At 39.5% G+C, this 17760-nt stretch overlaps 1 protein-coding gene across 1 annotated transcript; it reads left to right on the top strand.

Moving 5' to 3' along the window:
* The first annotated feature begins 351 nt into the window (after nucleotides 1–351).
* Nucleotides 352–6202, top strand: LOC131681561 (uncharacterized). Its single transcript, XM_058962399.1, has 6 exons — nucleotides 352–532; nucleotides 646–766; nucleotides 837–1043; nucleotides 5223–5348; nucleotides 5409–5519; nucleotides 5726–6202. Exons 1-6 carry the CDS (start codon nucleotides 487–489, stop codon nucleotides 6177–6179), a joined length of 1065 nt encoding a protein of 354 aa, XP_058818382.1. The 5' UTR covers nucleotides 352–486; the 3' UTR covers nucleotides 6180–6202.
* Nucleotides 6203–17760: the final 11558 nt, after the last annotated feature.

Raw genomic sequence — 17760 nt, 5'->3', positions numbered from 1 at the left:
AATAATTAGCTATAAGAAAACCGCCAACAAGATAGTCATAATACGTTTTAACTAGCAGTGTCTTCACAAACATATTGCAATCACCCTGTATTATTCGGTACAAAAACAAGTTTTTTTCGCATATATGCATGAAAAATACAAAACCTACAATAATTCGCGATTTCTTCATAACCGTCAATATTTCGAAGATAACATTATTACTATGATGCTATTTATTTTTTCAATTTTAATTTTTTATTCATTTCTTAAACTTCAAAAGCAGGAAACCTAATTACATGGCTGTGTATAAACAGGTTCTAGAATCTGAACAATGTTGCCCTCTACCTCTTATCTCACATCACCTCGCTGAATCGAAAGCATTCGACGTAAATTTACGTCGAACTCAGTTGCTTGTTGTGTTGATCTTAATAGACAGTGTTGGTTTTGAGCTCCTCTCGTTTATCCAGTTACAGTGCGTTTATTTTCATAACAATCTCACGTGCTTGTATGGATATGACCGATAAAGGCGAGTCAAATAATGCATCTGAAAACGGTAATTTTCAATGTTTCATTGTTCTTGTCAAATATTTAGTGATCAATCATTTTTCGGCTATTTCTTCACTTCTTTGTGTTTCGTATTGACGTAAATGGTTTGCACACACGCAGATGAAGCATTAAATTACATAAAAAATCTACTGAATGATGCTGGCACAATACCAATCGATGTCGATCTTGACACCTATGAGATTCATTTGCCTCCATGGTATGATGAAGAAAAATTTAAACGGTGCGTATTAAATTGACTAGGTAGCTCAAAAAAAATTCCCACATGCAACAAACTAACAACTCTTTTCCAGAGGTCAACAATTTTATATTCGAAATATGGCTGGCACCATGACAGCTGCACTATGTGGTTTAATTGCCGTCTTTGCCATACCGGCCATTCTGGATGTATTGATGTTCACGAACAAATCGTCCGTGCCAGAGACGGCGTACAGACGCTACGTATTGACAATTTTGCACACACTTAACTGGTACTGGGAAGAGCTGAAGCCAGGTTCCAAGTAAGTATTCAACATATTATGATGATAATATGAAACACTCCTGAACATGCCCTAAGGTGGGGTGAAAGTGCGCGTGGGGCAAAAGAGTGCATAGGACTTTTAGAAGCACACAAGCGCTAGAATCTGGCAACTCTGTATGGATTTAGTATATCATTAAGTCAACTAATCGCACATATAAACATGAAAGGTTTGAATATAGTGGCTTGAAATTAAGGGGGAAGGACCATTTTTCGCTGCTTTTATGCAATTTTTTGAATTTTGGGAATCATAAATTGGCTGTTTGAGTAAATCAGGATCTATAAAACTACAATACCCTAAAAATCTTCAACATATGGTTCGTTGCGAGATATATTTGATTTGATGAAAAAAATTCAGCAATTTTCGTAACAATTTAATAAGTTAAAAAACTGACGGTGGGGTAAAAGTGCGCATAGCATATCCGTCCCAATAAAAAGACGCGAATGAACCTTTTTATATAAAAATTGAACTATTTCTTCCATGATTTAAAGAAGGGACTAGCATCTTCAGTAACTGCGAGCTCATCGGTCAAATTACGACTGATATGAGCGGTTTAGGAACAAAAGCATCAGCATAACTGGTTCCAAGGGAAAATATAGAGTGCCGAAAGCTCAGAGTAATTAAAAAAGAAACAAAAAACTATGAATATGTAAATAAAGATGTATTTCCAATATAAATAGCATATTCGCAAGAATTCTTGTAGTGATCCACCCAACTGTGACAAAAAATGATGTTACGAGGGATGACTGTTTGATCATGAAGGAAGAGTAAGAGGGGATGGATATCCTAAAATTGATTAGTTTAATTTATGGGCGGTAATAAATCGGCTATTTAATTAGTACGCATTTTTGCCCCGTGCTATGCGCACTCTTGCCCCGACCATGGGGTAAAAGTGCGCATTTGAGTATTCATAAGAAAATAATTATTTCTCGGATTACAAGCAAAACCAAGAGATATCTAGTATTACGTTTTGAAGATGTGTGATGAGAGTATTAATTTGTAATCATGCCGATTTTCTAGTGCTTTTCTACCAATAGTTATTTGCTCCACCTTACTCTATGATAAGCAAGGCCCAAACCGATAGATATGTTATAGATAAAGATTACTCAGATTTCTAACGTTTTGATTAGGGCTGCCACTTCTCCGGGTTTAACCCGGAGACTCCCGTTCTCAAGAGTGATCTCCAAGCCGCCGGGTTTTACATTAATTTTTTCGGGTCTTGTTGGACGATGGATAATTTCAACAACGATGGATAATTTGTGCATGAAGGGAAGCACAGTTCATGTTTTGTACAGTCGCTACCTAGCTGTTGACGTCCGTGATAGAAAAGAAATTTCAATTTAACACCGACCGAAATACCCCACCAGCTCTGAAGCTAGCCGAGTGTGAGCAAATCTTCAAATGCGGAATGTGGAAACTCGTCTTTATCCACATTGTGTTCGCTTTGCTTGATGCGCAATACAATGACAAGCGAAGTGCTACACACTTCCAGGCAACCCTTCTTATTATATAAGAATAGATGAAACATGAGCGTGACGCAGAGAGGATTTGAATATATTAGTATTAAAGAATGAAACAAAACAAAATGCAGTGCAGCAGCAATGATGATGAGATTGCTTGTAGTGGGCCGAGTTTTAGGTGTATGTGCACTAATGTCATGTAATTATCACAGCAATGGCTGAACCTTACCAAAACTAGTTTCAAATGAAAGGCCTAGCGTGACAATTTGACACTATTATTTTTCATATGTTGTTTATTTTCTAAGATATGGGTGATTTTGTCGAAGCACAACATGTTTTAAGCAAATAACTTTTGAACGAAGCAATTAAATCACGCTACGTGCACATGTAAAAAAAATAAAAATGTCTTTCTAACAAGCTATAGATTGTCAAAATCCGTTCACGAACGGTGGAAATATTAAACATTTAATATTTTCGATCCTCACTAATTGTCAATAACTAACAATGAGGTTGCACAGAGAATGCGCAAAATTCGCAAACGAAAAAAGCAGTTTTTTTCCACACCGTATGTCAGATCTTCATAAAAATCAATCAGCAGTACTGTAACAACATTCTACATACGCTGATTGATTTTTATGAAGATCTGACATACGGTGTGGAAAAAACTGCTTTTTTCGTTTGCGAATTTTGCGCATTCTCTGTGCAACCTTAAGAGCAATCTTCCCAAATGAACATCGAACACCATGTTCGCTCTAGTTCTGTGCTCATCCTACACCATCATTTCGTGTGCAAACTCGAACGCGCTAATGCGTACCAAAACACGAGCACATGTTCGTCTGCACAACCGAACCCCATGTACGTACACATGTTCTTGATACTAGTTTTCTCTTTCTCTCACCCATCATCACTAGCATCGACTCATTCTCTTTTGTGTGTGGCTTTCTTATGTACGCACACGGTGTACGTACACGGTGTTTAAACCTAAGTTTGCACATCGTTCGCTTGGGTTCGATGTTCGATGCGAACCTGTACACAAAGGCAAAGCATGTTTGAGGTTGAACGCGTGCACGAAATTTTGTACATGGGTGCAAACTTGTCGATGTTCATGGGAAGACTGATTAAGAGTGTTGGTTAACTGGTGCTTTAGGGGGCAAAACTAAATCGATTTTGACCGATCTAAACCGACTAAACCGACTAAACCGAACGGAATACACATCTACGTGATTCAAGGAAATCGATTCCGAAAACATTTTGTGAATTTATTTAATAATTAATAGACTCAAAATTTCATACGTAAGTTTACTTCAAAGACAGTATAACGTGTGATTTCACCTTAAATTGAAAATTCTTCCAGAATTGATGTTACCCCTTGGATTAAGCATTGCGTTCAGCAGTGAGGTAGATGTTGGATGGTGTATTAATACACAGATCACAAAGTGATCCACCTAATAGTGTGATAATATATTTCTCATATAATACTTATGCAAATTATAGGTGTGGAGGACCGAGAGCAACTTTATTTTTGAATCCCAAAGCTCTAGTAAAAATTTGACTTCTTTTACAGGATTTAGGTTATACAGTGAAGACCCGTTTTTATCAGCCCTTTCTGCTTTCTTTTTAAGAAATCGAAGATCTTAAAATATTCTTCTTAAGTCCCTAGATATAGCCTCATAGCCATTCCTGATTGTTTAGCTTATATTTCCCTTAAGGGGATCTGACAGCGCAAATAAAAAAATATTTTTTTTTGCATATTTCGTATCTCTAAGATAAGAAAAATATGCTCAAGAAAGGATTTACTCGAATTCAACTTGGTTCGTCTGCTAGAGCTCATCAAACTACCAACTATCAATTTTCATATGAATCTGATAAAATCGGGTCAAAAAGCTGATAAAATCGGGGGTAGATAAAATCGGCGGCTTATGAAATCGGGTCTTCACTGTACTGGCAAGGGTGAAAAAATTTCCAGTTGCATTATTTGTAATAAGAATGCAAGGAATCAAAATATCGAAAAATATATAAAAATTATTTCACGGCACTAACCATTAGCTACCACTCCACACGCGCTTTCCCCACCCTTCTCTATCTCTTACGCTTCGCGTTCACGACTCATAGCTATCTTGCCAATTCTCTATCCATTTCTAAGTTGAGGCTTACGATCTTCTAGTAATCTGAAATATTTGTTAATGTTCAAAGTTTAGGAAGACAAAACCAGTTTTTGTTTGCTGTTTCTCTATAAATAGTTTTTGCATTTTAGGATCAACTAAAAATTCAATAGAAGCTTATGGGAGCGTTATACCTTTCAGATGAAACTAAGTTTGTGAAAATCGGTTCAGCCATCTCTGAGAAAATTGTGTGAGTTTAAATGACACACACATACACACACAGACATTTGTTGATCTCGATTAACTGAATCGAATGGTGTATGACACTCGACCCTCCGGGCCTCGGTTGAAAAATCGATTTTTTCACTAATTGCATAGCCTTTCTGTATATGAGAAAGGCAAAAAAGTAGTTTCGTTTCTTTATTAGTTTAAGAAGAATGTGCTTTAAAATACGTTACAGTACGGTACGGAAGCCCGTTCTATTGAAATCCCAAATTTGGTTTCGATCCGTATTGCTCTTTAATCCATGGATTTTTAGCATATTTTGAGCTGATATTAGTTTTATTCTGTCGGTTGTAATCGTACTTTTCCCTTTTCAGCGGCTGGAAATCTTTAGAATACGTACGCCGAATCCATGTAGTCAGTAGTAAGCAAGCCAACGCAAAAACCTCCAAGATGCTCATATCACAACAAGTTATGGCAATTACCCAGTTTGGCTTTATTGGGTGAGTCGTTGAATTTCTTTCCTGTGATGATTACTTTAGTTAAATTTCCACGCATTCTAGGTATGTCATGATAAGCCACCAAAAATTAGGAATTCAATACGATGAAGATGGTGCAGAAGGATTCGTTCATTTTTGGAGAACTATTGGTTATATGCTTGGGATTCAAGATCGGTGAGTCAAGCTGGGCAATTAGTAGCAAAAATGTGGCTCGAGAATAGGAGAATCACTGAAAAATAAGATATATCAATCATTCTCCAATAATCCCACCAATAGTAGTCAATCTTGCTGATCCTTTATTCTTGTTGTTGTAATCTAATTTACACCAAGTTAGAATTGATTTCGTGTAGTAAAATATTAAGTTTACAATCGTTTTTCAGATACAATCTGTGCACAGACAGCGTCGCTCAGTCGAAGCGCAGAATGGAGGTGATGAACGAGCTGATTATACGTCCGGCCCTGCAGGTTTCCAGTACTGATTTCAAACACATGACTAAAGCGATGGTCGACGGCTTGTGGTGCTTCAGTACCTTTATGGAGTATGATGCGTTCATGTTTCTGACCAGACGTCTTTCGAACACTCCCGGTCACTACTACTGGCATAATGAACCGCATGATACTTCCAAAGCAGTGTACAAAGAGCTCGGTTGGTACAGTCGAATAATGCTGAACATAATTCTAGTTATACATGAAATTCTGCTGAATTACGCTGTTCTTCGGTGGTATTTCAACTGGCATGGACACATCAATACGTATGTGGTGAACAGGTATTTTCCGTGGTTAGCCATGTTGAAATATGGAATTAAAAATGCCTACGTAAGGATTGTTTACTAGTGGATAAGTGGAAAATATATTTGTGTAAAATATTTAACATTGTTGCGGTACAACGTGCTATCTGGTACATTTAAACTCAAAAAAATTTCTGTTTTGATATAGAAGTATTGCTAGATTAGGCGCAGTGCTTGTTTTTATTGCTGTTTAACTTGCTTGTTTAATTGTGTTTTAGCAGAAAAATTGTCAACAAAATTGTATTATTGAATAGAGGAAGAGACATAATGCGTGATTCAGTTCACTAAAATGTAGCTAAATTTTAGCATGAAACAGTGCAAAAATTGCCTTTCCTTATACCCAATGCGACAGAAAGTTGTACCGACCCAATCAGCAAGGCATAACAGAAAGCTATCAAAATTATATCGCATATTGATATGTTTTTTTCACGGTGATATTTATATGATAATTAAAAAATCAATATATCAAAATAATTTCTTCTGTCGATATCAGGGTCCTAAAGCAGTATTTAGAAAGACAAACAATTTTGCGCCTGAACATATGGTGTTTCCCTAAATCATTTTAGAACTAGTATTTAGTCTAGATATACAGCGTTTTCGCAACATTGTTTTGGTTTTTTTTTTTTATTTTCTTTTGTATTACCAAACTTGTGATTACGGTGTTGTGAAACGATCCTACGCAATATTTCAAAAAGTTAAAAAATCAAACGAAAGAAACTTTGCTGAATAAACAATATGTCTATCCCTATTTTTTATGTGTTGTGATTTTCCGGTGCATGAGTTACGATGCAAAGGATTGCAAAAACATTTTTATGAAGAAAGATATTTAACGATAGGTAAAGTGCCTATTTTCACCATACTAAGCAGGGTACCTCACTAATTCATTAATTTCTAGGCCTACAATCAATGGAATACGTAAAAATTGACATCAACAGCTTTGCTTCGTTGTTAAGAACCAATATAATAACACAAATGCGCTGAAAACAGTGAAATTCTCGTGTTTGAGCTCAACGAAAACTTGAATCGAGTGACCCTATTGTTGCGCTACCATTTGACTCAATGCGTTGAACGAAGATGGCAGACACTGCTCTATCTAACGGTTTCAAATGGGTAAGGTGATAATAGGAAAAATGGCGAAAATGGGCTCATCACCCTATCTTCAAATGCGGCTCCAGCCGGCTGACAAAGAGAGGGCACGTCATTGTGACAAAATATATCTTATAGACGATTTAAAAATTTAGTAAATTTGGAAGCGTCGGATTTGGAAACCCATCTCCTAACATTATATTTACTGCCGTTATACGCATATTTGTCTCATGTTCCACGGGATTTCCTATATACATGGGGCAATTATGCGTATAACGGCAGTTTAAAGAGTGACGAATATTAGGACAAATCGCACCGTCCTTTGTTGGGTACATTAACCACTGCGACCAGATATTTGATCTATTGTGGTATGTCGCACCGTCCTAGAATGCTATCACTTTTCTTAATAATTAGTTTATTTAGCATTCATTGTCATTGTCATTGGGATGACAACGTAGCCGCAAACTAACTAAAGATATAAACAAGTAAAAAAACAATATGTTAGTCATATCTCGAGCACGCAGCTTTCCATTACGCTTTTTTCGTGATAGGAAAACATTTGTTAGTCGCCTACCCATTAATAGTTTAATAGTGCTGCCTGTTGAAGTTGAGGTGCTTGATGCTGCGTTTGTAGTTAACGTTATGGCCTGAACATGTGGAATATCCGTCCTGCATTGCGTAGGCGATGATACTGAAGATAGCCGACTTCTATAAGCCTAAGCTCCGTTTTCACCATCAGAGAATACTCCAATTCACGAAGATTCAGTCGTATAGAAAAAAACCTATTTTAATCCACCTAGCGGTGCAATTGTGCCTTTCTCAATTATGAATCACGAGAATGTGTGCGTTGTTTATATTCATTAAAAGAGTTCGAGTTCTAAAATTTTGAAAAAAAACAGCCACGGTAATATTGAACTGAAAAAAGGTGCGAAATCGGCAAAGTCGATTTTCACAAAAAAAAATTTTTTCGAGATAACATAAAATCTCGACGTTTCATGCATTTTAAAGATGTTTGGCATCAAAAATACGAATTCGATTTCTGAAATTTCATGGGGTCCCCCCTTTGAAAAAAAAAATTGAGTTCTGGCTTATATGGGAATTTCATATGTGACCGGACGATTTAGTCTATATTTCCGGACCCATATAAGCGATCCGTACGAAATTTTATAGACATCTGTGGGGATATTATAGCTATCATTTGGAACTAAGTTTGTGAAAATCGGCCCAACCATTTCAGGGAAACTGATGTGAGTTCGTAAATTTTGAAAGATGGCCGCTTTTCCCGGGCACTTCCGGAACCGTCTATGGTGGTCAATGTAGTCAACGAAAGTTTGGTTGGCCGTCGGTGACCTAGAACAGCAAATTTAAGTTGTTTGAGAGACATTTTAGCGAAATTTTTACCTTTTTTGCTTTCATCGGAGTATCGGTTTGAATCACAATTTGCTATGTGATCGCACGCCACAACCTGTAACTCCGGAACCGGAAGTCGGATCGGGATGAAATTAAATAGCCATTTACGGGGACGCAATACCTTTCATTTGAGGCCAAGTTTAGTCGAATCGGTCTAGCCATCTCCGAGAAACCGATGTGACTGTTATTCTGAATTTAGATACTTCCGCCGGGGCTTCCGGAACCGAGGATGGTGGCCAATGTGGCCAAATAGACTTTGAATGGATGTTAGTGACCTAATACTACAAATCGAAGCAGTTGTGGTCATATTTTGGAAAATTTTTCACCTTTATACATTCATTGCAGAATTTATTAAAATCGACATTTTCTGCGTGTTCGTACTTATCACCCTGTAATTCCGGAACCGGAAGTCGGATCCATTAGAAATTCAATAGCAGCCTATGGGAACGTTGCACCTTTCATTTGAGACTAAGTTTGTCAAAATCTGTTCAGCCATCTCTGAGAAAAATGAGTGACATTTTTGGTCACATACACACACACATACATACACACATACATACACACACACACAGACATTTGCCGAACTCGACGAACTGAATCGAATGGTATATGTCACTCGGCCCTCCGGGCCTCCGTTAAAAAGTCGGTTTTCAGAGCAATTGCAATACCTTTCTATTGAGAAAGGCAAAAAGGTGCGAAATCGGCAAAGTCCCAAAAAGTCGATTTTTATAAAAAAAATTTTTTTCGAGGTAACATAAAATCTCGACGTTTCATGCATTTTAAAGATGTATGGCATCAAAAATACGAATTCGATTTCTGAAATTTCATGTGGTCCCCCCTTTGAAAAAAAATTTGAGTTTCGGCTTATATGGGAATTTCATATGTGACCGGACGGTTTAGTCTATATTTCCGGAACCATATAAGCGATCCGTACGAAATTTTATAGACATCTATGGGGATATTATAGCTATCATTTGGGACTAAGTTTGTGAAAATTGGCCTAACCATTTCCGGGAAACTGATGTGAGTTCGAAAATTTTGAAAGATGGCCGCTTTTCCCGGGCACTTCCGGAACCGTCTATGGTGGTTAATGTAGTCAACGAAAGTTTGGTTGGCCCTCGGTGACCTAGAACAGCAAATTTAAGTTGTTTGAGAGACATTTTAGCGAAATTTTTACCTTTTTTGCTTTCATCGGAGTATCGGTTTGAATCACAATTTGCTATGTGATCGCACGCCACAACCTGTAACTCCGGAACCGGAAGTCGGATCGGGATGAAATTAAATAGCCATTTACGGGGACGCAATACCTTTCATTTGAGGCCAAGTTTAGTCGAATCGGTCTAGCCATCTCCGAGAAACCGATGTGACTGTTATTCTGAATTTAGATACTTCCGCCGGGGCTTCCGGAACCGAGGATGGTGGCCAATGTGGCCAAATAGACTTTGAATGGATGTTAGTGACCTAATACTACAAATCGAAGCAGTTGTGGTCATATTTTGGAAAATTTTTCACCTTTATACATTCATTGCAGAATTTATTAAAATCGACATTTTCTGCGTGTTCGTACTTATCACCCTGTAATTCCGGAACCGGAAGTCGGATCCATTAGAAATTCAATAGCAGCCTATGGGAATGTTTCACCTTTCATTTGAGACTAAGTTTGTCAAAATCGGTTCAGCCATCTCTGAGAAAAATGAGTAACATTTTTGGTCACATACACACACACATACACACACACATACATACATACACACATACATACACACACACAGACATTTGCCGAACTCGACGAACTGAATCGAATGGTATATGTCACTCGGCCCTCCGGGCCTCCGTTAAAAAGTCGGTTTTCAGAGCAATTGCAATACCTTTCTATTGAGAAAGGCAAAAATGAAGTCAATGACATTTTTTTGCCAAGGAGGGTATATGTCTTCCCGAAGCTACACTCGATACTGCTCCCCCTCAAAAAAACTTCCGCTTCCAGTCAATCGATGGTCAACACAGCTCCAGTTCCACTGCCGTCACTCATCTACCGTTGAGCAACCCAAATCCTGATGACACCACGATTACTTCTCCAGGTAATGTCAAAGAGGGTATATGTCCTCCCGAAGCTACACTTGATACTGCTCCCCCTCAAAGAAATTTCCGCTTCCAGCCAATCGATGGACAACACAGCCCCAGTTCCGTTGCCGTCACTCGTCTAGCAATCAGCATCCCAGACCAGACACCACGATTACTTCTCCAGGTAAAGCCAAGGAGGGTATTTGTCCCCCCGAAGCTACACTCGATACTGCTCCACCTCAAAGAAATCTCCGCTTCCAGTTAACCGATGAACGATACAGCTCCGGTTCCGCTACCGCCACTCGTCTAGCGATCAACCGCTCAAACCCTGATGACATCATGACTGTTTCGGCTGCCCGACCGTCCGATGGTGACTCATCTCCAACTAGCTAGGAATATACTACCAAAATGTGAGAGGACTGCGCACGAAGATCGACGAGCTGTTTGTGGCCACATCTGATGCGGATCAGGATATTATTGTGCTGACAGAAACATGGCTGAACGACGGTATAAACTCGCTACAGTTATTCGGTCCTAGGTACACGGTATATCGCAACGATCGTGATAAAATTGCTTAAGGCAAAACAAGGGGTGGTGGTGTTCTGATCGCTGTTTCAAATCGGTTATCGTCTAAACACAAAATAAGTCACAATAATGGTCTTGAGCAATTCTGGATGAACATCAATAGCCATGGATCAAATATCTGTGTAGGTGCTGTATACCTCCCCCCAGATTCCGCAAAAGATGCAAACTTTATTCAGAAGCATATCGATGCAGCGCTTGATATTGCAAATTCACTTGATCCCAATGCTTATCACTTACTATTCGGAGACTACAATCAGCCTGGAATAGTGTGGAAAAGTACTTCGTCCGGCTATGCTTATGCCGACCCCTCTGACTCAACTTTATCTAGATCTAGTATTTATCTACTGGACGGAATGTCTCTTCTGAACATGCGGCAGATGTGTACGGTAACAAACGGTCGAAATCGATCTTGTATTCATTAACGAAGAAGCATCGTCGAATTGCCGAGTGTATCAGGCGGATGAGTCGCGTGTTGATATTGACTCACATCACCCTCCACTTCTTGTTAGACTTGCATGTCCACAGCATATTCATTTTGACGAGATGTACGAAGATTTGGAGTTCAATTTCGCGAAAACTGATTTTGTCGGTCTTAACCACTAGCTGCAAACTATAGACTGGGTGACTATGCTGAATAACGCGAACAATGTGAATGATGCAACAGAACTACAAAATACATGTCCCCGCCCCGCGTCCTGGATCGAAACCGCTTTGGTCCAACCGACGACTCCGTGAACTTAAACGACAAAGGGCAGCGGCGCTCAGACCCTATACTAATCGACGGAATCCCATCACTAAGCAGGAGTTCATTTTCGCGAGCAACAATTACAAAGCCTATAACCGTTTCCTTTACTCTAGACATATCATACAAACTCAGTCAGACCTTAAGCGAAACCCAAAACGTTTCTGGTCCTTTGTAAATGGAAAACGTAAAGAGGGTGGACTTCCTACTACCATGATCCTAGCAAACGAAAGCTCTAGCACGATCAGTGGCATCTGCATATTATTTGCAAAACACTTTTCGGATGCATTTGAAACCATTCCGTCTACAACAGCACAGATAGAAGCCAGCCTTTGTGATGTCCCTTGTGACGTGATAAACCTAGCTATTATTCGTTTCTCTGATGAAGACATTATTGCTGCCATTGAAAAGTTGAAGTTCTCGACATCAGCTGGCCCAGATCCCTGCTATCATCTTGAAAAGGTGTGCGAGTGCTTTATGCGCTCCTCTAAAATTGATCTTCAACCAATCGTTATCGCAAGCGACGTTTCCTCTGTTGTGGAAAAAGTCGGTTATGTTTCCCGTCTTTAAGAAAGGAGATAAACAAGACATAGCAAATTATCGAGGCATAAATTCCATTTGTGCAGGCTCCAAACTGTTCGAAATTCTTGTAAGCGATGTGCTATTCCGCGAAGTCAAAACATATATATATATATATATATATATATATATATATATATATATATATATATATATATATATATATATATATATATATATATATATATATATATATATATATATATATATATATATATATATATATATATATATATATATATATATATATATATATATATATATATATATATATATATATATATATATATATATATATATATATATATATATATATATATATATATATATATATATATATATATATATATATATATATATATATATATATATATATATATATATATATATATATATATATATATATATATATATATATATATATATATATACAGTTCAACATGGGGTTTATCCAGGTAGATCAACACAGTTCACTACGCATTGCATTAAAAGTATAGAACCTGGAGCCCAAGTTGATACCATCTATATCGATCTTAAAGCAGCGTTCGATCGCGTCGATCACTCCCTTCTACTGGCAAAGATAGAGCGGCTTGGTGCCTCGCAGAACTTTACTGAGTGGCTCAAATCATATCTTGTTGGCCGTTCCCTATCTGTTAAACCAGGAAATATCGAATCACATAACTTCATAAATTTCATTCGTAACCCAACTTTGTACCGGGAAACAAGTGCTTTTTTGTTCTCTCCGGTGTGGTTTAGTTTTTTCGGTAGTACGAAGGTGCTTGCTGTGGCAGAGGCTGCAGTAAAGCATTACTAATAAACAGTCCCGCGAGTGATAATTATTACCTGCGATATCGGTGAAGGTAGTGTAGTGAAGTGCGTTACTAAACAGTTTTCTTGCCTGAAAGACGGCTTTGTTTAGACGAGCTATATCAGCTCTCTACTGTGTGAAGGTCACGCGGGTGACGGATAAAACAAACGAAGGATCAATTCACCTTCCAGCTCGTCAGGAACCAACTGGTGAAGTGTTTCGTTTTTTACTTTTCTTATCGATTTTGTTTCTTTTTATTGCTTTTGATTTTTTATTTTGATTTAAGTTAAACAGTGCGGTCGAGCGTGTTGCTCCCGCAACAAAATGGAACAAACAGAAGGATCACCCTCCGAATACGAATCTTATGGGGAAGAGGAACGTATATCTGATTCGGAGACAGATAATGTTATGGTCGATCCACTTCCCCCCAATGTCTCACTGCCCCCCCCGAATCAAGGTTTACCAGGATGGATCCGCTGGTCCTTGGGTGGTATACTTTCGGCCCAAAAATAAACCGTTAAACAGCATAACTGTTGCACGCGAGCTGACAAAACGTTACTCGGCCGTAACCGAGATTAAAAAGGTTCAGTCAGATAAACTGCGCGTAGTCGTTACTGACTTGAAACAGGCCAATGATATCGTTAGCAATAGCCTCTTTACGCTGGAGTATCGCGTCTACATCCCTTCTCGTGATGTGGAGATTGACGGTGTGGTAAGTGATGCGGGTCTAACTGTCGATGATCTGATGAATGATGGGGCTGGCCGCTTTAAGGACCCTAACCTTCAATCAGTTAAGATTTTGGAGTGCAAACAATTGCACTCAAAGTCCATCGAAGATGGGAATTACTATCCATCAGACTCGTTTCACGTAACCTTCGCCAGATCTGCACTTCCGAGCTACGTTGAAGTGGGAGAAGCTCGTCTACCTGTACGCCTGTTTGTACCGCGGGTCATGAATTGTTCCAATTGCAAGCAGCTAGGTCACACGGCCACCTACTGTAGCAACAGGCAACGGTGCGGTAAATGTGGGGAACTACATGCGGATGATACTTGCAGTAGGCCCGCTGAGAAGTGTGTTTACTGTGGGGAGAATCCACATGCACTTCTGACATGCCCAACGTACAAACTTCGCGCGGATAAACTGAAGCAATCCGCCAAAGATCGCTCCAGACGCTCTTACGCAGAAATGCTTAAAAGAGCTGTTCCACTTATCTCCGAAAACCCATTCGCTCTATTGCCAACGATAACGCCTCTAACGACCCTTGCGAGGGACATTCTTTGGCTCCGCTTGGAAACTCTAGGAAAAGACCTAATCAAAACTCACCTGAACTTCCTCGTAAGGGTCCTAGGTTGTCCCAAACAAGGGTACAAAATAAAAATAATTCATCAACTGGAAGTGCTGGTACAAATCCGAAGATAATACCTCCTGGTTTTGGGAAATTGAGATACAACCAGGAGTTCCCAGCACTCCCCGGGGCACCAAAAATCCAAAGTGCTCCAATTTTACAGTCAGAAACTCAACCTAAAACGGGATTCCTTAAATTTTCTGACATTGTGGACTGGATATTCACAGCTTTCAACATTACCGATCCTATGAAAAGCTTGCTGGTTGCTATTCTACCAACAGTAAGAACATTTTTAAAACAGTTGACTGAACAATGGCCCCTCCTTTCAGCGATCGTATCCCTCGATGGCTAACTTATTAGACGGAATCAGGGATCTGATTACTGTTTTACAGTTGAACTGCAGAAGTATTATCCCCAAAATTGATTCATTAAAACACTTGCTAAATTACAATCATTGTGATGCATTTTCCCTATGTGAAACATGACTAACTTCTAATATAAACCTCAACTTCCACGATTTTAACATTATCCGCTTGGATCGAGAAGACTCATATGGAGGGGTACTTTTAGGGATCAAAAAGTGCTACTCCTTCAATCGAATCAACCTCCCTTCGACGCCAGGCATTGAAGTTGTCGCTTGTCATACAACAATCAAAGGCAAAGATCTTTGCATTGCTTCTATTTACATTCCTCCTAGGGCCATGATGGGATATCGAAGATTCTCCAACGTGATTGAACACCTTCCCTCGCCCCGCCTGCTTCTTGGAGACTTTAACTCTCACGGTACGGGGTGGGGCTGTCTATACGACGATAATCGATCTTCGACAATTCAAGACCTTTGTGACAACTTCAATATGACAATTCTGAACACAGGGGAAATGACACGGATTCCTAGACCACCTGCGCAAGCAAGTGCACTGGACATATCTTTATGCTCGACATCACTACGGTTAGATTGCAAGTGGAAGGTAATATCTGATCCCCACGGTAGTGACCACTTACCAATTGTAATTGCAATCACCACTGGTTCAAGACCATCGGCACCAATCAATGTTCCCTATGACCTCACACGAAACATTGATTGGAAGAGCTACGCTGCTGAGATATCCAAAACTATCGATTCAACACAGGTACTTCCCCCGGAGGAAGAATATAAGTTTTTGTCCAACTCGATTCTCGATACCGCGATTCAAACTCAGACGAAACGAGTACCCGACGTGAACACCCAAAAACGTTCTCCCAACCCGTGGTGGGACAAAGAGTGCTCAGACGTGTACGCGGACAAAGCTGCCGCGTATAAAACCTTCCGGAACGACGGGTTAGTTGCTAGTTATCGAATGTACGCGATATTAGAAAAGCGAATGAAAAATTTAATGAAAGCTAAGAAACGCAGTTACTGGCGCCGGTTTGTCGACGGGTTAACAAGAGAAACATCGATGAGCACTCTTTGGGGCACGGCCCGACGTATGCGAAACCGAAACAGTACTAACGAGAGCATGGAATATTCAAACCGTTGGATATTCGATTTCGCCAAGAAGGTTTGTCCGGATTCCGCCCCGGCACAGAAGATTTACCGCGCCGCGTCGCCTTACAATACCGCGAACGAAACACCGTTTACGATGGTGGAGTTCTCACTTGCTCTCTTATCATGTAACAATAAAGCCCCGGGGCCAGATAGAATCAAATTCAACTTGTTGAAGAATCTGCCAAAAGACGCTTGTTGAATTTATTTAATAGGTTTCTTGAGGGTAACATTGTCCCACATGACTGGAAACAGGTGAGGGTCATCGCCATCCAAAAACCAGGAAAACCAGCCTCCGACCACAGTTCGTATCGTCCGATTGCGATGCTGTCCTGTATCCGGAAGTTATTCGAAAAAATGATCTTGTTTCGCCTCGATAATTGGGTATGGCATCAGTATTCTTGGATATTAAGGGGGCTTTCGATTCAGTTTCTATTAACATTCTTTATGAGAAGTTGCACCAGCATGGTCTTTCGCCAATTTTAAATAACTTTTTGCTAAACCTGTTGTCTGAAAAACAAATGCATTTCTAGCATGGCGATTTATCGACATCACGATTTAGCTACATGGGCCTTCCCCAGGGCTCATGTCTAAGCCCTCTCCTCTACAATTTTTACGTGAATGACATTGACGAATGTCTTGTCAATTCCTGCACGCTAAGGCAGCTTGCAGATGACGGTGTGGTCTCTATTACATGTCCTAAAGCCGTTGACTTGCAAGGACCACTGCAAGATACCTTGGACAATTTATCTGCTTGGGCTCTCCAGCTGGGTATCGAGTTCTCCACGGAGAAAACCGAGCTAGTCGTATTTTCTAGAAAGCGTGAACCAGCGCAACTACACTGCAGGCACGTAGCCAGAGGGGGGGCTAGGGGGCTAAAGCCCCCCCCCGAAATTTTTCAAAAATAAATTTAAAAAACCGGTGACTTTTAACAAAACTTGTTGCTTATTTGGTTTGAACAAATTATTGAGAAAAAGTTAAAGAAGGCTATTTCTAACCACCGAAGGCAATGGTCACGAAATTCAGTGTGCTTTATGCTTTTGCTCGAGTCAGTGCGAAGCGAACAACAAAAAAGTAACTTTTATATTGTGTGCCTTGTCTGAAGAATACAAGAGACTGTTACTTTAATTGTAGCTGTAATAATCTGTCGAGATTAGTGATTAGCAAAGCAAGAATTGGTGCTCCAGCCAAATGCGGTGATTATAAAATTATTGATCATTCGCATCCTGAAGGTGTAAATAGAGATTAGACTTTCGGAAACCGGCTCTATCCAGTTCTATCATGGCAGGCATTTAGCGCTCAACAAATTAGTGCAGACGAAACCATTCATTTCGCACAACTTAAAGCACAAGGTTGTGTGTGACAATGCTATAATTAAGATCCTTCTGTATATGGACTATGAGAAAATGAATGTTCCGCTACAAGATCGGATACCGCTTACTCGCAGATTAATGTCACATTTGGGAGAAATGGAATCTATTTGGAAGG

The sequence above is a fragment of the Topomyia yanbarensis genome, chromosome 2, assembly GCF_030247195.1.
Source record: "Topomyia yanbarensis strain Yona2022 chromosome 2, ASM3024719v1, whole genome shotgun sequence".
Classification (NCBI taxonomy): Eukaryota; Metazoa; Arthropoda; class Insecta; order Diptera; family Culicidae; genus Topomyia; species Topomyia yanbarensis.
The sequence above is the reverse complement of the archived record's forward strand: the minus strand, read 5'-3'. Positions and strand labels throughout refer to the sequence as shown.

Bases quoted from the DNA above. Each gene is read 5' to 3' on its own strand.
- LOC131681561 (XM_058962399.1), top strand. From the start codon at position 487: ATGGATATGACCGATAAAGGCGAGTCAAATAATGCATCTGAAAACG. The intron at 533-645 runs GTAATTTTCAAT...GCACACACGCAG, and splicing joins AAATAATGCATCTGAAAACG to ATGAAGCATTAAATTACATA. The intron at 767-836 runs GTGCGTATTAAA...ACTCTTTTCCAG, and splicing joins GATGAAGAAAAATTTAAACG to AGGTCAACAATTTTATATTC.